This window comes from Rhynchophorus ferrugineus, unplaced genomic scaffold (assembly GCF_030347505.1).
Source record: "Rhynchophorus ferrugineus isolate W39M unplaced genomic scaffold, kcgeb_rfMv2 rfM8, whole genome shotgun sequence".
Lineage (NCBI taxonomy): Eukaryota > Metazoa > Arthropoda > Insecta > Coleoptera > Curculionidae > Rhynchophorus > Rhynchophorus ferrugineus.
In genome coordinates, this window is record NW_027472587.1 from 1,384,671 (window position 1) to 1,411,432 (window position 26,762).

General features: G+C 31.8%; 1 protein-coding gene across 4 annotated transcripts in view; it reads right to left on the bottom strand.

Moving 5' to 3' along the window:
- Ser (protein serrate) overlaps positions 1 to 23,516 on the bottom strand; it is a 318,726-nt gene extending 295,210 nt beyond the window's left edge. For all 4 annotated transcript variants that reach the window (XM_076412423.1, XM_076412422.1, XM_076412420.1 and 1 more), the window contains exon 1: positions 23,080 to 23,516. In XM_076412423.1, the coding sequence (XP_076268538.1) occupies positions 23,080 to 23,172 (93 nt within the window). In that variant the 5' untranslated portion in view covers positions 23,173 to 23,516. The remainder of the gene's footprint in view (positions 1 to 23,079) is intronic.
- Between the last annotated feature and the right edge of the window lie 3,246 nt (positions 23,517 to 26,762).

Sequence of the window (26,762 nt, forward strand, 5' to 3'; positions counted from 1 at the left end):
ATCTAACTAAAAAACATATGGATATAATTCTACTAGCGCCATCTATGTGTCAGGCCGGGGAGTTTTCAATCGATCTGTTATATACGTATAGTCCGCAATATCTTGAGATCAACCCAAGCAACAATTTTTATTGAAATTGTATTAAAAAATGAGCTGGATGAAAAAGAATGAGTCATAAAATCTTAACTTTAAAATAATCTGTAGAAAAAAACGTATAAACGTGAAAAGATTTATGTATCGAATATCGAATGTATTGTCTTTAGAGTACCGACATGGTGGTATTCACATATTTTACAATAGCAGCAGTAGAAGGGAAATATCGCAAAAAAAGAATGGCGACGAAGAAGAAGAAGAAGAACTGAGGCAACTTGGCAGGCCGAGTATGAGAAATAAATCGTATTTTCAGACCGCTATTTTCATGCTACTTAATCTACTAATATGGCGAGTCGGTTTTCTGAACCGAGTTCACACAGACCATGTTATTTAGTGTTGTTCTTTTATTTTACCCAATTACACAGCTACGGTATTTAATAATACACCCATTACATCGATGTTGCACGAGAGAAGACCTGTACGATTATGCGATGGGTTCTACAGATTCTGTAAAGGCACATTCTGACCAAAAAAGAAATAAAACGAATGGAAAGAGTGCAAGAAAAGTTACATCTAAATTGTGTTACCTTAAAACAGCATCATTCTAAACATAAATTTGTTTTTTTAATATTCTTGTTATTAAACCGTGATCATACCGATGATTTTACGTCAATGGTAAAGCTTCATTTGAAAAAATAAAAGGCATTGTATTAGGTAATTAAATATAAACGAACTGAAGTTTTATAAACGCTCAGTGATGTTTTGAAAAATACAGTTGATGTGAAAGTCAAATGACTTTGTGGAATGGGAAAGAGTTTATTTTTATAATAAAAAAGAGAGATTCATAGAAAATAAAATCGATACCACATGATTTAACAGAAAGAACTACCAAAAATTAATATTAAGAAATAAATTAAGAGCAATATTTGATTAGGTTTTGTTAGTCCTAATATTTTTAAAACAATTAATTTCAACAATTAATAGGTACTGTCTAAATCCAAGGGCCACTACCACTTGAAAATCAGCTGTTAAATAACTTAGAGGAAAGATTAGTTATTGTTATGGACAATGCACTATACCATAGCATAGTGGTTTAAATTATCCCAATAAGTGGACCAATAAAGGCGGTAATTAAGGAAAGGTTTGCAAAACTAATTAAGTTTTAAAGATGCGATGTTGAAGAGTGAACTATATTAAATTGACGCAATCAAATTTATATGGGGTATTGCAAAGAAGTATGGACATGCAGGTTCAGAAGGGTATACTAGCAAGATCTGCCTGGATATGTGGAAAGAAGCATTGTCTACAGTAACACCTTTTATGTGGATGAACTCCATCAGACATACAGCAGAAGAAATAGACAAATGATGGAATCGTGAACAAGTTTTAAATAGTCCTAGGCAAATAAACAGTTTAGTTATTGGCTTGAATATACTTAGAAAGTGCTAGTGATTGAATGAAATTTTCTGAATGCGGGATTACCAAGACAGAGTAAAGTAAAGATAACGTAATAAGATAAGTAAGTAATTAACATAGGATATCTCTAGAAAATCGTATTGTAGAGTGTGAAAAATTTGTGTGTAATTTTTGAGAATATATATGAGCATTAGGTTAGTATTTACGGTTAGTGAGAGAGAATTAGTAGTAACTGTTTACAAATGGCAAATGCATTAGGAAGAATGCAGTGATTAAACCTAATTTTATGAAGGAAAATGTACACAGACAGAAACAGAAGAAACTAAGGACCATGATATCAAACTGACTTGACAAGGAAACACAGCATCGAAGGAATCAAGAATTAAACGTAAGAAAGATGGGCCCTTTAATGAAAGTATAAGACATTACTTGATATACAATTGTTAATTAGGTAGATTAGGCCTCGAGGGGATACGACTACATAAAAAAACGCGCCTAGGTGGCGTGGAAAAGAGTTAAATGTAAATATAATAAAACAAGTCTAACCTACAAACTATTCTATCTATATGATTAACGGTAGTTTAAGTTCCTCGATATTATATACATTATGTGTATTATAATGATAAAATAAAACATATTTTATAACGCTATATTATGTTTCATTATTTTATTTATATCAGTATTTAATCAGAATCAAAATAAACATTTTGGTGACGTTCTTTGGCTCTTATAATGGAAGGATTATGTTTAACAATTCTTCTTATAGACTGTTCTATAAAGGCTCTGCATAAGGAAACAACTAGTCCCTCTACAGCAAAAAAAATCTTCAGACAGATAATTGAAGAGAACTATCCGAATCATCTTATCATCTACACAGATGGTTTAAAACGATAAGACTTCATGGGTGACGCTTACACTTGTAGCCTACTTTAGAGATACTTTTGGCATCCATTACTAACTAGCGTTTTCTCCGCGGAGCTGCTAGCTATCTATATGGCCCTATCTGCATTAGTTCTTCTAATCTTCTATTCACTGATTAATGGATTGATACTAATCGTATCGGATTCTATGAGTTCCCTGGAGAGCCTAAAATAGGCTAGGACAGTCCACCTTCATACAGTACCTGGTCACATACATTAGAGAACACAAAGTTACAATATAGGGGAGCAAGAATCACATACCTCTGGGTCCCCTCTCATAGGGGAATACTTCTGGCAAGCAAGGAAGAGGAGCCAACCAAATTAAGCTTTTTAGCAAAACAGATGCCAAAACTTACATGAACCTGCTGATTAGCAGACCTGCTTCAGCATTTGTAACATCCATTAAGAAAAGACTGTTTTAAATACTTTATTGTGTAACTTATATGTACTGTTTTCGGGTTGTTTGTAGTGACTCAAATTACATTATGTGATCGTTATTTATTGAAGTATTATAAAAATGTGAAAATACAAGTGATAAAAGGATCGGCGCTGGGTTTACCTGGTGACGAGGCTTGGGAAGTCGATGGTGGCATATCTGAACGGTGGTCGCTTAGTAAATGAACGAAAATACCCTTCAATAATATCCCAGATAAACGTCTCGGGGTTGCCAGTTATTCGCTATCGTGTTCTAGTTGGCGCTGCTGACCCCGCCCGTGTTCAAAATCTGGGATTATATTTCTGGGTATTTTGTAGACCATTATTCCACGATGTACACTGTTAATGTTCCTATAGTACTTAATTTCTTAACTCATTGTAAACCACCCTAAATAGCCAAAGAGGCTGACGGGTTAAATAAATAAATAAATAAATAAGTAAAATAAATAAATGACAATTCTTCTTTACCTGTTAACTGAATCTAAAAGTATCCGAACTATGTCCAGAGTTCATTTACACCGCATTTACAATTAGGGATCTGCGAAAAACAAAAATCGAGATACGGCATCAACAACAAACAATAAACGCGACCAATATACAGTTATTTCGCGGGCAGGTCCAATTTAAATACTCAATAGGATAGTTTAAAAGGCAGTATAACAAAAACACCAATATTAATTTCAGCTCAACATGATACCGCCTATGGATCATGTTACTCAGTTACGTTCGGTATCGAGTTACCGGGCCGTGTTTGTAGGAAATATCACGATGATACTCCGAACGACCGACCAGCCGGTCGGTAAAAATCCCTTCAGGTGTTACAACAAGAGGTCCTTTTTGTTTTAGTCCGATGTACGAGTTGTTTCTTGAATGGAAACCCGACGGAGGTGTTAGATACATAATTCTTGTGGTTCGAGTTTACATCCCGCGTCGTAGTTAATTCTTTTTTTATTGCGTCCGTAATCAATTGAGCAAATGGAATAAAGTTTTATTGTCGCGAGATTTTCACACCTGGATGGCGAAGGCGCCGTTGTCGTATTTTAGACAGAGTTGATGATGGTGCATTGATAAAAGTGGCAACGTTGTAACAGCACGGTAACGTAATACCTACCCGCGTTTAGACTAGTTTTCACACAAGAATCTAGATTTTTACATTTAAATTTGAATGGATTTTATTCTTCAGAATTGTTGTATTATCGGGCACATTTAACACAAAATTTGTTAAAAATCTATTAAAGTCGAGATCTAAGATTTCAAACCCAAAACTAATTAGCGTAAAACACGGCATAGTGTTCACAAATAGCTTAACTATACTAATTAAAGGTTTTTGCCTCCGCTGTTGACGAACAGTTGTAGTACTTCGACATTTTATATTAAATTTTATATAATTTCACTTGGTGTTTTTTTGCAAATTGTTAAGTTTTTTCGCTGACTGTTCGTTCCCTTACATTTAGATATCCTCATTTCTAATAAATCATTGGGCGTCAACAATACTGTGAAGAGCTTTGTATTTATAATAAGACTAGATCATGTTGATATTGTATATCTTTGTGAAACCTCATAAGTGCAGACCGTAAGACCCCAGTGGCTGCAACATTTGTTTATATAACAATATTTTGTCGTGGAGTAATAAACTGGATTGTTTACCAAGCAACCACCATAGTTTTGAGCCTCAAAGTTCTAGTCGTTTCTTATAATTTTTCCTCTGATTTTTCGTGATATATAGTATTGGGTTTATTTGTTTCCGTAAAAATAAAATATCTTACACATTTATTACTGAATATAATTAATTATCGTCTTCGATTGTCAATATCATCCAAGACAACGATTATGAATAGGCAATATAATAGAACATTTTTGATTTTCGACTTTAGATCTGGTTATAAGTGGATAAGAATGTTATGCATGGTTCTAAGATTTGTTATAATTTGTTATAGGTGCATAGATTTCAAAAAATAAAATAAGATATAATGATTTTCTGATATCACTCTGAGATTCTGGGAAAATCGTTAAGCTATAGGTATTTACTGTTCCAATTAGTATCGATTCTTTTGAAAACACGAAGTAGAAGAACAGCACACGTTGCATTTCATGGTTTGCAAATTATATGACTTGAATAATTCACGAACGTTATTAAATAAAATTAATTGCTCTTTGAACATTTTTGATTTTCGACTTTAGACCTGGTTATAAGTGAATAAGAATGTTATGCATGGTTCTAAGATTTGTTGTAATTTATTATAGGTGCATAGATTTCAAAAAATAAAATAAGATAAAATTGGAACTGCTCCATGCTATCATATAATGATTTTCTGGTATCACTCTGAAATTCTGGGAAAATCGTTAAGCTATAGGTATTTACAGTTCCAATTAGTATCGATTCTTTTGAAAACACGAAGTAGAAGAAAAGCACACGTTGCATTTCATGGTTTGCAAATTATATGACTTGAATAATTCACGAACGTTATTAAATAAATTAATTGTCCTTGTTTCAGTTTTTGACACATAATATTCTGCATTTTCATCAGGTTTTCAGTGGTTTACGATAGATATTTGCAAATTAGACTTACAGTAATCATTATGTTAAGAACGAACTTAATATTCTATAACATTTTCAACACCCAGAGTATGAACTATCTGAATTATCAGTATTTCTGTTGTTTTCTCTCTTTTTATAAATCATATTATATCCCTTTTAAATTATGTTAGGACTATGAATTAGATTTAAAGGATTTTTTTGAACTTTGAAACTTAATTATGAAAAACAGTGCAATGTACTTTATTCGAAGTATTGTCCATCGATAGATGTTATCTTTTCCCATCTTCCAAGCGATTTCCGGATTCTATCTCAAAAGAACAACAAATCTTTTGAGGTTATCCACGAATCGACCCATTTTTTGCTATATTCATAAGAATGGAGCTGCTTAGATAGGTGACGAGTCATATATCGGAACAAGTAGAAATCATAGGTGTAGCAAGGTATGGAGAATATGGCGAATGTGGTAACACTTATGTTTTCGTCGGTTTTTTCGTGGTCAAGCGCTGTCATGTTGAAGAATAATATTGTTATGTCTTATATTCGGGCCGTTTTCACACAGTGCGTAGTGGCTGTCCAGGACGCTGTATTCAACGTTTTTTTTAACGTTTAAACCAGTATTCACATGTTGGAAATGATGGAGCACAGTTGCCATAAGCTTTACACAAATGATATTTACTCGGTACAAATTCAGGCATTTTCACACTTTGATCAAATGACAGATACCGATAAGTGAAGCCTGTCACTGAAGCTTCAATATGATGTTTATTACAAATGTTATATACAATTAATTAATTAATTATTATTTAATTAATCAGTGTCTACCATTAATATACAATAACACCTGCTGTTGTAAATGCTTTAAAATTAAATTATAGGTCTGATACTAAAAGAATAATATAAATGCAAAGTTAATCAAAGACTACCAATTGAATCTTATTTTATCTTATGTAAAAATACAATTTTGATAATATATGTTCACTTTAATCTATTTAGGTCGAAATTTGGTGCCCTCTGGTGAACCAACGTCTCATACACAAACGAATATCGAAGAATATAATTATAAATAACTAATTTTTAAACATTAAGCCTGGTATAAAACTCTTCATTTTCCGTCGAAGAACAAAAAAAAAGAAGACACGAAACAAATGGATTCTCGGTCGTCAAGATAATCCTTCGTGTTTGGCATTTGAAAGAACAATCCCATTGACGGACAATAAGATGACAAGAATAACGTGGATATTAATTCGTCGTCGGAACGAAACAATGGATGCAGGAGATACGACGTGGCCGATAAGGCAGCGATCTTCCTTATTCCAGTTAAGTTGGCGTTTCGACGACGGGGAAGAGAGCGAACGTTTTAATTTGTATGTCCAGTACGGTGTCGTCCCGGAAACGGTAAAACAATAAGTCTGATCTGAGAAAATATCTGGCGCTCGTCGTGGGCCTTCGGGTACTTTCTATATTGCCAACGCGACGGTTATGCCGATGATTGCGGCGATACAGTGATGCTTCGGAATATTTTACCGATATCTGCGTTCTGACATAACTTTATATAGTCTCCATAAAGGTCAGACGTAACAATTCAATATAAACGCAAACAAAACTGATATTACGATATTATGATTTCTTCACTAATATTGGGTCTTGGAAGAAGTTTAATTAAATGATTTAAAACAAAAATCTTCCATCATGAACGACAATGTTTCACCATTTTTCGGGATTTAAAGATGACGTTAACATACACAGCTTGCATTATTCGACAAACTTCGCTTCATTTTACTGCAATGTCTTTATTGACATCGAATTAGTCGTTATTCTACAGCAGAAGATATATATTGCCTCCAAAGAATTCTAACAAAGACGAATGCTCAAGAGCGATTTTTGTTCTGAAAATGAAAGCAACATTTATTTCCTTTATTTTTTGCTTTTGTTTAATATGATGAATAATAACCCATTTGGATTATTTGAGTTAATAACAATAATATGTCATAAACTTCGTTAAAGGTTATTTAATATATCTAATTATTATATCAAAAATATTGTACAATTCAAATATGCTACTGCGTCCTCTATTTAAACTGTGATTATATTGATAAAATGACGATCATTTATATATTATACTCCATCAATAAACACATACTATTGTTGATAGTGCATTTCGATTTCACCAACAAAATAATCAAGTACAAATCACCAATATATAAATCAGCAAGTAGTTCCGTATAGAAATATAAGCAAATATCTTGTTTTGAAACCAGTGAAGACCTATGGTGTTCAACGCCATGGTTGTACCAGCCAAACCAATAGAACTATCGTACAAAGATTCCCAAAAGAAGGAACTGCGAGGTATTGTTGATGCTGGTACATTCGTAATGATAGACTAGATAAGGACTTGAGAGCAGAAGTTGTGGATAACGTTATCAAGGACTATGAAGAAATGAATAGAGCTCTATCAATCTATCTATCACATTAATGTTGAGGTTCCCCAGCTCCTAGATAATGATGGCTTCGTCACAAGATTGTAAGTAAAACTCAATACCCACTAAAAAGGAGACGACAGTAAAAACCTATCCATCCATGCCTATACATGTTTCGATTGGCTCGAACCGCACATGCGCACTTGTTCTAATCTAGCCAGACATTTTTTACAACTACGCATTCATTTCTATATACGCCTTGTTGTTTAACGCAGTTGAGGTTAGAAGTCATTTTTAGGTTAATTTTGTATTTACATTTTGTTGAGATAATATAATTATTTCATGGGCAAAATTAGCGGCAGATAATGCTAATAAAATAAGTGTATAAGGTATGAATTATTAGTAAAATATTATCATTTAAGAACACTAATTTTGTAGATTGTTATGGAACAAAGGGCATATTTGTATGTTGAATAACATGGAATTGAAAATTATAGTAAAGGTAAGAATCAAATATGGTCACTAATATCTATGTTATAAAATGATAATATTTTAATAATAATTCACACCTTATATTCTTATTTTCGCATTATTTGCCGCTAATTTTGCCTATGACATAATTATATTACCTCAACAAAATACAAATACATAATTAACCTAAAAATATCACCTAACCACAACTGGTACGAAAGGTGTGCTAGAAAATGCGACGCGAGTTGTGAGGGCTAGATTAGAACAAGTGCGCATGTGCAGTCCTAGCCAATAGAAACTTGTATAGGCATAGATGTGTTATTTTATTAGTGTTAATTTACTGAGTACTATCTATAATAAAAAATAAAAATAAAATATTTGTTTATAATCAAGCTCATATCAAAATAGAATATTTATATTCCACCTAGGAGATTATCAGAGTTCTTATAAATTCATTTACGATGACCACGGTGCGTGATGGTATGCCCAACGCCATCGCACCACGATCGGCCACAATATCGAAGCGATACAGTGACGGGACCAAAATCAATTTCGGAGAATTACTCATCAATAAAACTGGCTCAGAATCAAATTGAGTTTCTGTTTTTTTCTTTAAACCAGCCAGAAATCATCGCTATTACACACTTGCTTATTGAGACTGCGGTTAAACGAATTTTATACCGAATTTGTATCGAATTATCCTGATGATGTTCAATTTTTTTTCTTGAATACCACTGTAACATATAACGTTGTTTATATTCCGGAAACTTAGAAGATAACATTAATTTAAGACATATGCAAATATCTCTTTATTTCGATAAAGTTTTTAAATAGATGTTAAATAGTTTAAAATTTCTATTTACTTGTAATTTTTGCTAACTAACACCTTTTACTGTATAGTAATCCGTATAAATAAAAATGAATCGCCAAAATCTATGTACGTTTATAACTTCAGAACCACTGAACCAAATTGGATAATTTTTGTTGTTGCCAAGACAAGATGTGTCAAAAAAAATCTTATGGCAAAGTTTTTTATACATTTCAATCTCATAATATGAAGAGAGTGACACAAAAGACAGTTGACATAACATTGACATATTGATGCTTTTTTAATTGACATATTGATATATTGATTGACATTGACATATTGATATAAGTAGTGACGAATATGTCCAATAAAATAAATTTAGTCCAGAGTAACAAGTCAACCGAAAATATTAGCAATGTCGCACTCAATAACCTAGAGAAGTTGTTAGAAGATGTAACGTATGGAAGCACCATGAAATACATAGAAAAAAAATTAAATTTTTTGATTTAAAGCTAGTTCTTTTTTTATTTATATGTTAAAGTCTCCTTTTACCAAGGAGGGTTTATCTGGACTGGACCTATAGTTTAACGTGGGCTCCGAACCACGGTCCTCGGCATTAAGCCTACCAACTGGCGAGTGACCAACTTAGAAATCATCCCAGAAGACATCCGGTCTTACCCAGCTTGGTTACTAGCGTGACTGGGATTGTTTTAACACTTGGGAACATAAATTTACGATCATGCCCCAACAGGATTCGAACCCGTGACTATCACAACAGTCACAACGTCCTATCGACTTTACCACTGCGCCGGCCAAGCCGGCTTAGAGCTAGTTCTGTTATAGATTGTATATTTGTTTTTATTATATAATTGCATCCAGTGTATTCACTACTGATCGTTATATGTTGAGATATTGGGATATTCGACCAGAGTTTTTTTTAAATATTGGTGTGTTTTTTACCATCTAAATATTTTAAAACATATTGATTAAATACAGCTGTTAAAATAGCATATGTAGAAATAACCTCCAAAGTAAAGCTGCATAATACTTTTACACGTTTACGAGTTGCCAGGTGTACTGAATTTTGGGGTTTTACGATAAAGCTATTTACGAAGAAATATTTGTTATGTGACTAGTTTTAGGTGGGACAGTTGTATTTTTTGTATTTTACACAATGCGTTGGTGAAAAGGTAATTTTTTCAAAACAAGCGAATTTACTCATATATGTTTTAAACACTAACTAATGAAAACTCTAATTTCGTCACAGATGCATGTGATTATAACAATTTTGATACCATCTTTTCGTCATTAAGAGAGTTTTGCAGAGATAGGAATAAATGGTTCAAAAGGCGGGGCGAGATCCGTGATATATGGTGGATAAATCAAAGCTTCCCAACTAATCTCTGTATAAATCTTGCCGAGTCACTAATAATTTTTGTAGATTAATTTTGTTGTGATGAAACACTACGATACTGATCAATTCTGAACGTCTCCAAATGCACTGTCTCAATCGCATTAGTTGTTGTTAATAGAGAGCCGAATTACTGGTTTAGTCAGTTTGAAGCAGCTTATGATGAACAATATCTTTCCATTCCCACTAAACATTTTGAATTATCTTTTTTAGCATCAACCTGAGCCCTGTAATGGTTTGTAAAGATTCTTCGAACCTGATCACCATTTTTTTGTCCCATGTGATCCATATCTGTCCCTAATTTTGCCTATGAAATAATTATACTATCTCAACAAAATGTAAATACAAAATTAACTTAAAGATGACTTCTAACCACAACTGTGTTAAACAACACGGCGTATATAGAAAATGACGTGAAGTTGTCAAAAATCTCTGGCTAGATTAGTACAAGTGCGCATGTGCAGTTCTAGCCAATTGAAACTTGTATAGGCATGGATGTATCGGTTTTTTACTGTAGTCTCTTAACCATTCCTTTTAAAAATAACTTGATTTTATTTCATTTCATCAACAATTCACTAACGGGAGTTCGAAAGTATCGATATTGTCTTAAAGGGATTACACAAGTTTTATGTAGATGGTTTGTCTGCCTGCAAAAACTGTCTTAAGATGGAAGTTCCATAGCTAGTAAGATATCGTCATCATCTTTATCAGTGAGTTAACTGACAGTAAAAATTAAAAATGTATTTCTTGAATATCTACTTCTAAAGAGCAATGACACTTTAATCAGTTCGATCAGTGAAGACAGCAGAGCATTTGTTAGGTTACTTAAAAGGAGCTACCATGATTTTTTTTTACCAAAACAAAATATCTGCAAGTAGAGTTTATCTATAGTTAGACCACACCAACACCAGTAACAATATATAATACTACTATCACTTCGTTGACCATATAACAACAACGCTAAGTATCTCCGAATGACTCTTGATGCAAAACTTAGCTGAAAGAAACATGCAAAAAAGAAAAGGAAAGAACTGGAGTTAAAATATATGATAATGTATTTGCTAATTGGAAGAAAATTATCATTATTGGAACATAATAAAATACTATTATACAAGCAAGGGATTCAATTATAGGGATATTCCACAACAAATGCAAATATAATACAAGATTTCCAGACAGTAATTGCACCTAGGTGCTATAGGACTAATTACTTACAGCGAGACCTTCAGATACCAATTGCCGCTCAAGAGATCAAGAGAACCGCAAGGAGCTATTCTCATGTTAAGATCGAAATATGGCAATTCTTAAAAGAATAAAACCATTTGATCTTGTATAGTGAAGTATGGTAAGGTGCAGTTAAAAGAAAAACAGAAGTGTGAACACCTAATTATGTTACTGTTATTAGACTAGAGACTAAGTTAGAATTGAGAGGTCCTCCTAAGAATGTAATAAATAGTTTTAAAAAATACGTTTATCTTTGTCAAAATCGCTGTATTTGAACGTGTATGAAAATAACGAAGAAAATATTTTATTGCTCAAATAAAAATTATAAAACGAAACATTTTATTACAGCTTATAATACAGTATAAACACGCAAACTAACAAAAAAATATCGTTGATTTAGAACCGACCCGAGACATGTTTAGTGTTATCGGAAAAAATGTCCCAGTTACCGTTTTCAATAATTCAATAAATTACCACGAAAACGATTCTATTTCCAGTTTTGTGTGCATCAGGGACATTTTGATATCAAATAAAACGATTCGGTCGCGTGCTTATCACCCATTTTCGATCCAGTTGTCAATCATTCGTGCGTGATGACAAAAATAAATAATTAATCATCGAGGAATCGTATCACTTAAATATGCCGAAAGGAAAATCTCACGGTAGTCCTTTTTATAGGCCGGTCTTCGAGCAACGAAAACCGAAAAGGAAAGATACCGCAACGGCGAGAGCTATGCAAACGATTTCCGAATGAAATTCAAATTAATCCCGTAGATAATTATTTGGAATTTTATTCCTGTGGCAATGGCCGTGTGGTAACTGTTGCATAATATCCTGTGGCAATTTAAATCAACTTATTAAATTTAATTAATGGACGACGGTGGTTTAACACGAATAAGTGCTCATCAAACCCAGAAAAACGGTATTTTGGCGCGTTGGTATTGTTGGGGTCGTTCTCTGAGAAGCGGGTATTTTTAAAATTGCCATTTCGTCAACTTCAGATTCTCACATTACATCATCACATTTAAAATTATTAAGGAAAGTAAATCTGTGCGTGTGTTGTTCACCTACAATCAGACCGTACAAGCAACAATAATATTAAATAATACTATCATTACATATAGCGAAATATCTCGGAATGAATCTTGATCGCTGGAAGGAATATATAAAGAAGAAAAGAAGAGAACTGGATTTGAAATATAGAAAAATGTATTGGTTAATTGGAAGAAAATCACAATAATCAATACATAATAAATTGCTATTATATAAGCAAATACTGAAACCTATATGGACATACGGAGTTCAATTGTGAGGATGTTCTGCAAAGTCCTGAGAAGTATTGTGCGCACCCAAATACTATAAGACTGGCTACCTACGTCGAGATCCTACATACCCACAGTTAGCCAATAAATCAAGAAAATTGCAAGGGGGCATGTGAAAAGACTCCATTCTAATGAGAATGTTCAAGTATTGCAACTTTTGGATAGCACCACAGCAGGATAAAGACTCCAAAAAAATCAAACCATCTGATATTGTGTAGTGTTGTGTAGTGAGGTGCATATAATAAAAATACAGCAGTGACATGTATAAACATTATTTCACCAGAGATTGAGATAGGGCCGATGGGTTCTCCTAGTTATATACCTAGATTTAAGTTATCATAAAGACAAATTGTAGGTTAGTCGGAAACGACTAGTAATAATATAATAATTAAATAAAAAAATATATTTCAAATCGTTAGTGCCCTATTAACGAAGTATTCAAAATTAATTAATATAAAAAGAGATCTGTAATCAAGGGGAGAAATATCAATTCAGTATAACAGATCGTTAATTGCTCACTAACCATTTCAAATTGATTTCTATTTAAATAAACTGTCTTATCCCCACTATCTTCTCAATAGGGATAATTCAAGACATCAGAGACCAGATTCCAAAATGTTCAAATAATACATGTTAGGTAACATATTAATAATTAATATTAATAATATATAAATTATTTTGATCTGTGTTATTTCATGTTCTTTGTACAAATCGGCCTATTCTTCATTCTTTCATCAGCTATGGTTTTTGCTCTTTTCTAGAGCGTCTGGTCTAATCTGCGTCTCTTAACCTGTCTTGTCTCTTCCATACGCTGTAAGTGGTCCCACCAACTAAGTTGTCTCCTTTGAATACACTCCGACAATGGCTCTATATTGAGGCTTTGACTTATTTTTAAATTTTTCTTCATAGATTTTTCACTTCTGGTAATTTACTTATTCCATCTTTACTTTTTCAATTTGTATTATTTGTCTCTTCCACAAGATGCTAAAACTTTGTAAATAGTTCCTGGTTTTTAGCAGTTTCTCTCTATTCTCTTACTAAAATGTACCCATCTTTTCTTCGTTGCCTCTTGTACCATTCGTTTTGCTCTTAATCTGCCTTCCTTGTATATTTTGTAGCTTTCAGTTGTCTTTTACTTTCGTCAGGTTTTGTTCTTTTGTTTTATTTCTGGTTTTGTTTCTTTAGGCTTCCACATTGTTTCTGTTTTTGTCATATTTTCTTCTGCTAATACCACAGAATTTTTAAAATAATTCTAAAGATGGTCGGTTGTTTGATCTCTCGAATTTCTGGATTAATATTTTAAAATTTTTTCTACATTATTTTTTTTACTTTGGAGCCTGTTTGGTAACTTGTATTAATATATAATCTACTAATTATCAAAATTACCCTCTCATTCAAATTCATTTATAATTTAAAGTATAATTATATTTGAAACTAGGAAAATTAAATACAGCAGACGCCCGATAACGTAAACATACATTAATGGAAATATTACGCTAGTGTAAACACAAAAGTAAAATTGCTCATTATTTTTCTTCTAACTAATAATTATTTTTTAATTCTCGCTGTTGAAATATTTGTTTAATTTGTTTTGATATATGTATGTGTATCTGTGTATATATTCTTTTAATAAAACGTTTATTATTTAAAGCTTATATCACGTTCGTTAAGGTAAACATTTCGTTAATGTGAATTATCTTGCTTTGAATTAGTTTATATTAACGAGCGTACGTTGTAATTTGAAAATACCGTAAAGCCAGATAATACAGTTGCTAGTTTTTAGGATCTTTTTTTTGTCAGAATTACCCAACAAACCATCTTAATTATTAAGAGTAAACTGATTAACCTAAATCACCGCTCTGTGAATGGTCTTCACTAATTGGTTTAATTCCAGGGCGAGTTTAATTGAAGATTCGGACGCATTACCATACAATTAGATGTTTAGAAGGCTTCCTCCGCTTTTTCTTCAAAAATCTCGTTCCCCTTCAGCGTACACACGTCAAATAAAATATCATATTACTACGAAATAAAAAGACCGAGTCGACATAGACGAATTTATTCACTTGTTTTCGCTCAATTCCCATAGAAAACGAGATGCAGTCGCGCATATGCAGGTCATGTATGTTGGTATAAACTTCCGCTGAATACCAATGATATAGTAAGGAAAAACGCAGGTACATATAATAAACATTAGCCAGCGAACTAACAATAAATAATGTTTGTGTTTTTCTCTGTTTTTCTATTACATACATGCCTCAAATACGATAAATGTCAATCTGATATTGTACATAAACATATAACTGGACAACGTTATGAATAGCAATACACAAAAATTGAACAATAATGGAAATATTTAGTAATAGCATTCTATACCAGATTTAACTCCCTGTGATTATTATTTATTTCGAGAGATGAAACAGAGAAGATTGAGTGAAAGATGGCCTTTATGGATGTATGAAGAAGGTTTGTAAATTTGAAAGATTAATAATATTTTTAAATATAATAAAAAAATATATAATAATAATATAAATAAAATATAGTATTTCATAATAAATAGAAATTACCAAAGAGTTCCTTTAGAAAATTAATAGAAGATTATTTAAGAAAATGTATATAAAAGACACTAAAATTAGCATTGTCATCTTCATTCCATTGTGGTTGTTTAAATCCCATTAAATCACGTATAATATCTAATGATTAATAAATGGAAATATCACAATATCTTGATATTGTCGTATTTCCATAATAGCTCAATACATTCATCATTATTTAATTTAGAAAATCGATTATTGATTGATTTTCGTTTTCATGATTTTTGAGTGCCTTCTCTAAAAATCTCAGTCTCAGTTCTTCCAGTTTTCTTCAGAAAATACATGAAATTATTCGTTGATTTTATGTCATTCTCAGTCACCATTAGCGGTTCTTACTGGGTCTTTAACAATAGTTTAACATAGCAAACTTCCACATATTGTTCTCTCGGTTACACATTTATACAATCGCAAATATTAGAAAAATTTTCAAATTTATTTTGCATTGAATGTCCATTTACTAAAAGTAATAAAACTGTTTTAAGATATCGCTATAGTGTATATCGATAGATTTTTTAATAAGTCATCATTAACTTCTGAAATTTAATTTAAACAAATCCACAGCGTTATCTGAGTTTTATTCAAGTAATTAAACAACCTCCGTTTGGGATCCTTTTTATGTATTTGCCACCTAATTCTAGAATAATTACGATGTGCATGATTACTAACGTTTTGTTAAATATGATTGGATTGATTCATTGGAGATAACTTACTATGTTTACAATTTAAAAATAAATAAATAAAATGGATGGCAAAACTTATATGGTATAATGAATAGAGAAAAAAAAATATTCAGAAATATAAATAAATAATCAAATAAATTAATACAATTGTGTGTAGATAAAAATCACTTTAAAAAGAAGTTATGTTCAAGGAAAAATCAGATTTTAAAATAAAGACCGATTTGCTTAAAAAAATCAGATGATTAGGCAGATTTTGAGACAAGGCATCTTCTTTTAATAGTTATACGCTTCTGCCTTTAGTTATGACTAAATAAAGGAGACACGAAGGCCTTAGTTATAACAATCACGGAGAGATGGGTAAATTGGCAGTGACTAATCAGCAGCCTATTTTATTTTATTTGTATGTCTTTCTCTTCTAAAGATATAGCAGGAGAAAGTCACAGCAGGAGAAGGTCCCACTCAAGCTACAACAGGCAAACCATCGTACGAACTACGAATGAGAAAAGACATTGAAGAATGAATCTGCAAGTTACCAAAAAATTATAGAGACGACACTCTCTTATTAGACAATATAGACCGACTTGCTGTTTGATAAAAAGAACGGGCAATATTTACATTTTTAATATAACAAAAATTCACTTCATTCATTCATACAATTTATTATTATTTAAATATTTTTTGATACTTTGTCATTATATATTAATTATATACTATTTTAATAACTGTAACTTGAATTAAAAAAAAGAGAGGATCTATTCATATTCTATTGATTTGTTCTATTTACTGCTACATCACTAAAATATTGAGTAGTATAATTTTAGGTCGATCTATAAAATAGTGGATGATTTATATAGTAAATTTCGTTATACGTCTATACATTAATTGGTTCTATTACCAGCTCATTATACGCAATTATAATAAAAACTGTTTATGTGCTCACGTTATCACTGAAATTATTTGATTTAGAGCTTTTTCATTATAAATTAATAGGCCGTTTTGTCATCTCCTCCGTGCTCGTCTAGAGAAATTTATGATACCTACTGGAAACACATAAAATAGGCCTCCTACCTATTCAGAATCAAACTCGTTTTTTATATATATAATTATACCACGCCATCTATATAATTTTTTATATCGATAAATTAGGGAACAGTATTTTTCCAGTTAGTAAGTGCTTAAATTTAATGTCGTAACAATTAATTTATTTCCCGTTTCCTTTGATAATATTAATCAGATCTTTATCTGCATTTTTTCTCAACGGATTTAAGATTTATATGCATTTTAAATTCGCCGGTTTCCTTTTTCCTGCCTTTTATTATCCTAATAACTGTAATGAACTAAGGTTGATTATTTTAAAGGTAATTTATGTTTTACATTTTCACTAACTGCTTCATCCTTTGAGTCATAATATTATTATTATTTTTATTTATTTATTTATAAAAGACCTATCAATCGAGTGCTGTAGCAGCTATAGTTCAACAGAAAAAGTGATGGTAGAGCACGGATTAGTTACGGCATTTCTACTATGGGATTACCCAAGAATCTATTCAAATTACCGTTAGGATAATTTCTCTGTAAATGTTACTACCTAATTATTTTAATTTTAGCGCAAATTTAATTGAAGATTCGGCCGACGAAACAAAAGGCTACAACAAATATCCACAAATTCCAAAACAACTTTTAAAACAACATTTATTACTGTAAATGGTTTACCAAGATGAGTCGAATTTTATATATGAATTACATTCTAATTGTTCACTTGATATTTAAACAAAATATCTTAAGTAACACATAATTCTATTGGTTTCTCCACCAATATATTCTTCACAAAATGACTATATTCTTTTTTACCCACTAGGGTTCATCGTCCACGAACTTAGATATTATCCCAGAAGACATCCAGACTGATTACTGGCTATAGTTATATAGCCTAATGGACAATCACACTTTTCATAAAAAGAAGAATTATCAAATATATCAGAAAGATTCATTATCAGATTCTTTCCCACCAAACTATACACCAAGATATAGCAAAAATCAAAAGGCTATACCAAAGATATTGTTACGAAGGCATGACGAGCGATTACTGTTGGACGCTAATGCGTGAAACAGATCCCAAGCAGTATAAAAGTCTCAGTTTAACCTGTGTTCTTTTCTGATTTATTGTTTAAATCAATAAATGGCCGTTAATTGTCAATAATAGTAAAATAATAAATTTATTGAATATTTCGAAAACTAGAAGCAATTTTATAAAACTGCTGATGTGGATCCTGACCACCCCCCCCCCCCAATTTATCTTATAAACAGCTTTTGGTTGCTCAGTAAAACAACAATATCCAATGTATTATAATTGTTGAACGAATGAATGAATGTCAATGCTCAATAATTGTTTATAAATATGTTTAATACCGTTCGTTTAGTGTTAATTGAAATAATATTTAATAATCGACTATATTTATAACGTTAAAACGATCCAGGAAAGACATTTTTTCTAACATTGTCGGACTGACTAGTAAAACGTTTAAAAATAAATCGTATTGTTACTGCTGCAAATATAAAAACACGATAATTCGAAAGCAGCCACACGTTTTTGGCACAAGAGCTAAATTTGAACGTTCTTATCACTTCCGCTGTTGATGCCTAGTTCTTCCCACGCCTCAGATAATGCCAGCCCCCCATTCAAAAACTTTATTACCTATGTGTTTCTCAACTTCGACGATAACCATATTATACACACGTTATAATAAAACCCGGTTCTTCAATGCGGTCGACTCTCCACTATTTGGAAGTTGATAAAAGCGTTATTTAACAGGTGATGCCCGAAATCTGAAATCGTTGTTTGTTAGCGGTTTAGTTATCGGGTGACTTGATTTCCCCTATCAGTCAGTAAATGTTTAATAGTTACGATTTAATTTTCAATGTTAGGTTTTTTTATTGTATAAATAAGTAAGTTAATTTATAATAATTTTTTTTAGAAGTTAATCAATAAACTTCCAAAGTCCTACATACAAGTTTTTTAAATATATTTTGTATTTTTAATATTACATAAGGTTTTAAATATACTATATAACTCTACTATATAGTAACTTGGAGAAAAAATTCGTCTTTTCTTAGACGGAATTCCTGATTGATTATTATTTTAGTTTAGAGGGAAGTAAACAAAAAAAAAACTAGAACTCTTTTATATAATAAAAAAGATTTAAATCCATAGTCCTTCCAATGAAACAGTCATTCTACGTCATTAATGATGTCAAATATACTGCCAAATGCAGTTTGTAAAAATGTAAAATTCATTTTAAGCTCTGAGCGAATTTTTCTTTGTCATTTTACACTAGTAAAAAAGAGATGGAATGCTGTCTGATGCGTCGGAACATACAATGGTGTTGGCCGACCGTGTTGTTAAAAGTATTCAAAATTACTTCGACCAGGAATAATGTAAAATTGCTTATGTTTTATTGGAAATATTTTTAGCGTGTGTCCACTACCACTTAATATTAATATAAACATTAGGACTAGAAGCCCTTAAAAATGAAAAACAATTTGATGATGGATTCAACAAAAAGAAAGCATATGAAGCGGAAAACATATGAAGACGGTGACGAATCAAAATTACCTTGATGTTAGATCGAATTTATAAAATTTATGAAAACTATGAGTAGTTTTTTCGATATAAACATAATAACAGCTCTCTGGGAGATTATAAGTCATCCCCCTCATACATTGTTAGGAATCATAGGATTTAAATGGTGTAAAAATGACCCACGAAGAGGTCGAATGGAAATTCCAGCGTTTAAAAGAGTACAATTTTTAAAACCATATAATAAAATTATGGAAGATTAGATATTTCAAATTGTGTATCTATAGACATGTGAAAATGGAACATTGAGCCACTCTTGGAGAAGCGCTAATAAAAAGAATGTAAAGATTTGAGACATTGATTAGGTTTTATTAGTTATAAAATTTTCTAATAATTCATTGCAGATATGTTGTTCTTCAAGCTGGAAACAGGAACGGTTTTATTCTTGTAACAGAGATAGTGTGTTCTTCAATGTGTAAGGATTACCATAAATAAATGAACCGTTTTTTGCTCTGGTTTGATTTTCAAAGCTGAGCTGTGAATTGTTAAAGAACTTCGAGGAATCATTAGTTATTGTTATAGACATTGTACTATATCATAGCACACTAGTCGAAAATATCCCCACAAGCCGGCCGACAAAAACTGCAATTAAGGACAAAACATAAATTACAAAAAACATAAATATTTCAAGATATAGTATAAGATATATTATTAGAAATAATTTGACTGATAATGGAAACAAATACCAGTAAAGTTATAATTTTATTAATGTTGCTTTAATTCACTGGTAATGACGATGATATTTTTTCAACTGTGTAAGAGTATCAAAGCTTTTTCTTCTAAATTTTTATTATGTTTTCTTTGCGAAATCTTGACAGCCATGGAAACACATCAATCAACTTAAAAACAATTAATTCCAGTAAACAATAATCCGCGTTTCATTCTTCAACCCCGCGCAAAAACAATATTATCTTGATTTTCTTCTTGGTCAATGGACAGAAACAAACCTGAATGGTTTAACAGTTGCGAAAAATCTCATACGGCTACGGTGTATCAAGCGATTTCAGTTCCGATTTGCATATTTGTCACGAAATGCACTTTTCTTTCACTACAGATGTATTTTTTTCTCTCGTTTTAGTGCGACAAGGTCTTTCTCACGGTTTATTTAGCCGACTTTATTTTCGAATCTAGTTCTAGCCGTGTAGAGATAAACATATTATGTAATCAGATAAGGTTGCAATTCTTATTTCGTTTTTTTCTCTAGGTTAAGACCTGATCGAAAATGGAAACTTGTATTTCATTGTGATTCTAACGTTTTACTTCGATCTAGCGGGCGTGTAAAAAATAATGAATGCAACGCAACCTTACTTGAGAACAAATGAATTAGTTATATTAGTGAATGGATATTTCTTTCTTTCATAGTTTACAATTATTTCGTTATGAATTGAGTATTTAAGTTTTGTATAATTCTTTAATAACTATATAAGTAATACTATTATTTCCAACAATAATACATAAGATATTAGTAAGGGAGACCTCTATTTTTTTTCTATTAATACTAAAATTATTATATATGTTTTGTTGTTGAACACAGTTGTTGAACTGATTTTATATATAAAAATTATTTTGAAATAGATATACTGATTACGGCTAAATATGTTGGGATAAGAATAAATTGTATCCGTTCTTTAAAAAGAAGGGGTAATATTATTTAATATACTATATACTATTTTAGAGATATACAGGTTTTATTAGAAATATTATGTATTTTGTTTTGAAATCATTAGTTGAGTTTTTTGTTTAATTCTTGATTTATATTATATATTTTAATATTTATATATTTCAAAATTATTTGTTAATAAGAGTATAGTAATTTTTGTGTAATGGTTTGAATATTCTTAATACGATAAGAAAAAATCGTGTGGATATATCGACTAATATTATAAAGCACTAGTATATTTTTTAAACAAAAATATACTAATTTTAACTACTTAATAAAATTATATATGTTAAGACAATCAAAACAAGTAGACTAGATGTAGAGTACATTTTTGAATAATTGTTATATTCTATTTTTGATGGATACATGTTGTGTTAATGGAATATTATTGTTTAAAAATATACTGTTTTTACCGGATCTTAATTATTTTATTTTATTATGAATTCATTAGTTCTTTTGTCTTTAGTTTAAGTCTTTTGTGTAATTTCTATTATATATGTTTAATATTTATATTTTTATTCTTATATATATATATATATATATATATATATATATATATATATATATATATATATATATATATATTAAAATGATAAAGATCAGAAGACTAAAAGTTGAGTATATTTTGTAATAATATTTATTATTATTTTGAATAATTTAATTGCCTATATTAACAGTTTGATCAGACGTTAGTGAGTGAAGCTTCTATACATTTACTTATATATATTACATTGTTAGTAATTTTATTAAAGATTATATTGATTTTATATAAGAAATTATTTAATTATTAGAAATAAATAATACAGATAGTAACAATATAATTAGATAGTAAAATAGTTCTATTATTTTCAGTATATTGAAATCTTTTCTAATAACTGTTATTATATAAAATATTATAAAAGATAAACATGAAAGAAATCATCATGTACTAGTATATATGTTCAAATAATTATATTATCGTGGTAATATCATATAGAAATATTTTTTATTTCATTTTGAATTCATTAGTTAGGTTTCTTGTGAATTCTTTGTGCTGATTGTATATAAAAAAGTATTTTGGTATAAAAAATTGAATTATTTCTTATAAATAAATAATGCAAATATCTTGGAAATCTTCTCGAATAAGTTTTAATATTTCGAAAAGGGTGAAAGATATTATGTTCAAATAATTGTATCGATGTATCGATTATGTATAGAATATTCAATATTATTGTTTGAAAATATACTATACCATCAAAACTGATAATGCAGATACAATTATTATGTATAGAAATATTATATTAACATATAAACAAACAAAAATCACGATAAGCACGAAAGGTAAATCTGAAATCTTTAATGTCAACGATATCCCGAGCGGCAAGCAAGTTTCACACGGCGCGTTGCCGGCTGATTCGCGTCTTGTTATTTTTATTACCGATAATAGCGATGTTCGGTGATAATAGCGATGTTTACCTGCAAGAGCGTGAGCAGCAGGAAGAATTGCAACATAAAATATCCATGGGTCATGCTCCTACACAACAATCTCCACACCACACTGCACATCATCACTGCGACAGTTTCCGCGGCGCGGCCTCGTTACCATCGAGGACCAGCACCATCCAGTCACTGTTCGTCCACTATATCGAGCCGGGAAAACCTACGTGGTCCCTCGATGACCGGGACGCATCCAGAAACGGAGAAGAAACGCGGCAATACGGTTCCCGAAGGACGAACGAACAACAGTCTGATCGTCGGAGGGGCTCCGGGAGAAAAAAGTCCCGAAGGGTCGGCGTTTGTGTTTTCCTTCCACTTCTTTTGACGTCGCGTCGCGTCCACCGCTAAACTGTGACGGGTTAGATTATTGGCGCGCGTAAGACACGAACTCTTCGACGTCCGGGCGACTACTGCTGGCCGGCGCAGCCGCAGGGCCTCCCTCTTCGCTCCTCGGGGCCACAGCATCCCGCCGGACCAATGGCGGAACGCTCTGGGGCCCGTCTTTGTGCCCGCGCAAGGGGAGAGAGCCGCGGGCAGGCGGTTGTTTGGCGCCCCGGGCTACCACTTGTTGCGCTGCCGCTTCGTTCCGATCGGCTGCCGTGGTCGCGACGAGCCGCTCATGGCTTTTTCGGGCCGGAGATTCGTTCGGGAGGCCGCAGGTTCTGGTTTACGACCGCTACAGGTTCGGTTTTTGAGGTGGTGCGTTTTGCCATTAATTGGTAAACCCTACCGGCCTGGGTGCCTCACCTTGTTACGGCTAAAATATATGATTTTTTAAAATTTATTTATTAAAATTACCATACAACTAACAACAATCTGACTTAACCTACCAACAAACAACCTCAACTATAGTCCATTCAAAGAAGTTTTGAACATGCGTCATGAGGATGTTTAAAGAACTGCCTGCCGCAATTTGTAAATTCGTTTTAGAGTCAGACAATATTTTGCTTCTCATTTTATTCTAGTTAAATAGAGACGCAATGTGGTCTGATAAATAACATGTAACTGAATCAACCTGTCAAAGTCGCCCGGTTATCAAACTTATGCAAACTTCTACAAAACACCAAACCGACGAACTTTGTTTTAATGCTTTGCTTGTTTTAATAAATTTCAAATCGCTGCTTATTATTACTCTTATTGAAAATCACGAAGTCAGACAGTACATATTGTGTCCCTAATCAGTTGCTTCGGATGAGATAATGGAGGCCCCCTCCTGCCTGTAAAATTCGATGGATAGGTAAACATTTTTACCGTTAAATATTAAGTTTCAACGGATTTTATTGAAATTATTTTTAGCATGTTGCATCTGCAGCGAATATTAGTATGGACACGGTCACTGAAATATCTTAAAGAATTAAAAATATAATAAAAAAAAACTGTCCTCGTACGAAGTGGGTGACGAATCAAGAACAGCTTGATGTTAGCTCTATCAAAGATTAAACATATGAAATATATAAGAACAGTGAGTAGTTATTCATTACAAACATAAATTAATACAATTATTTTAGTGGAAATTTTTAATCGAAAACTATCGAATAGGTCTAATGAAAGACTTATTATTTCAATTTTCAGAATAGAACCAATAAATCCAACGGTCACTCATGGCGAGACGATAATAAAGATTGTGGTATCACAACAAGTGATACAGATATACAGTGATATCAAAATGTCTTTATAAGGAAACATTCTGCCGAAGGACACAAGAACAAAGCGGAAAAGCTAAATATACTCTCGAATGAAAGTAAAATATATTACTTGGATATACATTTGTTAATTCGGTGATTATTAGGTATTATTAGGATTAGGCCTCCAGGGGATACAACTACATAAAAACGTGCCTAGAACTTTAACTCATGGTTGGTATGGAAGTTAAATGTAATTATATCCTTCGATAATATATGCATTAGATCTACTATAATGTTAAAATAAATTATATTTGATAACATTATTTTTGTTTAGTTATTTTATTTTGATTAGAATTTTGTTCTATGTCAAAGACAAACTGAACTAAAACTCGGAGTTAATACGGCGACATTGCGATGTTTTGACGTCACAAATTTAGTTAACGTATGTTCGAAACTTCTTTGGATACATGCAAAGTAGCAGTAACCTCAGTCATCTCAATTTATGACGTTAAAACATCGCAATGTTGCCGCATCAACTATGAATTTTAGTTTATCTTGTCTTTGACATATAACAAATTTTTATTCTAAATAACATTATCGAACAAAAATGTTATCAAATATAATTTATTTTAACATTAAAGTACCATCTTATATACATTATATAATAATTTAAACTACGTTTAATTATACAGCCACAATAGTTTATAGGTTTATTTTATTATATTTATATTAAACTCTTTTCCATACCACCCATGATGCACGTACTTAACAATTGTATATGCAAGTAATGCATTTTACTTTCATTAAAGAGCATATTTACCTTTTTACGTTTAGTACTTGTTTTCCTTCGATGGTGTGTTTTCTTGTCAAGTCCTTTTGATAGCACTGTATCTTTTTGTTTTTTCTGTTACTCAGTTATTATTAATTCACCATTAATTAATCACTGAATTCTTCCTAATGCATTTATCATATCTACGAAACAGATAGTATACCTATATCCATACGATATATAACCTAATGCTTATATACATTCTGAACAATTACACACACATCTACGTCATTCAATCATTCACATTTTACAATACGATTTCCTATATCTATCGTATATTAATAATATATTCACCTTTAGTTGTTTCCACTCTAATCACCCTGTAAATTGTCAGAATTGAGTCATAATTCCAGATTCAGAAAATTTAATTCAAGTGAATAATTAAGAGTTCATCCAAACCAAAAGTGTTCCAACTCGACGAACGAACAAGAACAATAAATCCACACTTATTTGTGAACTCGATGTGTAGATTTTGCTCCATTTAACTCGACCCGCCATTCCCTAGGCCACCTAGCAACTTAATTAAGCGAAGATTGGAGTTTCCGGGATAAGCTCTCTACAGTCTCTGCTACTGCTATATCGCTCTATCATCGGCAAATATAGCAGTTGTGCTATATAATTTTATGGGGAAAGGTTAAAATATGATTATGTTATTGTTGGTGCTTGTGTCCATGATACTTAACAGGCTAGATGACTTTTTAAAAACTACTTTATTACAACTTTACGTATTTACTTTACACGGAATAAAAGTTATAAGCAAAAAAATAGTTTTAAAAGAAAAATTAATGTTTAATTATTAAAAAGGTCCAAATCTGTGTACGACGTAGTTATTTTGGTCGCACTGGTCGATTTATATAGGCACAAACCGGTTTCGACGGAATATCGATTACCCAGTTAAAAAGCTCCCGCATAAGCAGCTCGCAGAACTGGCAAACATCATTAACTCCATCAAGAGGCTACAACATTTCTCGGCGTCTTGGATACACGCACATATAGCGGTTATTCTCAAGAAAGAAACAAAATTATATACATCTGAATACAGGCCCATCAGTCTTCTCAATGCCATTTTGAAGCTTGCCGTGAGGGCAATACTCTACGCTCACAACTCTTTCACAAAGGAATACAACATCATTCCTGATGAACAATTCTGGTCTGGTCTCATTATAAGATCTGGCACGACGGTTTGATCGTAAAATGCGTGCGGTTAG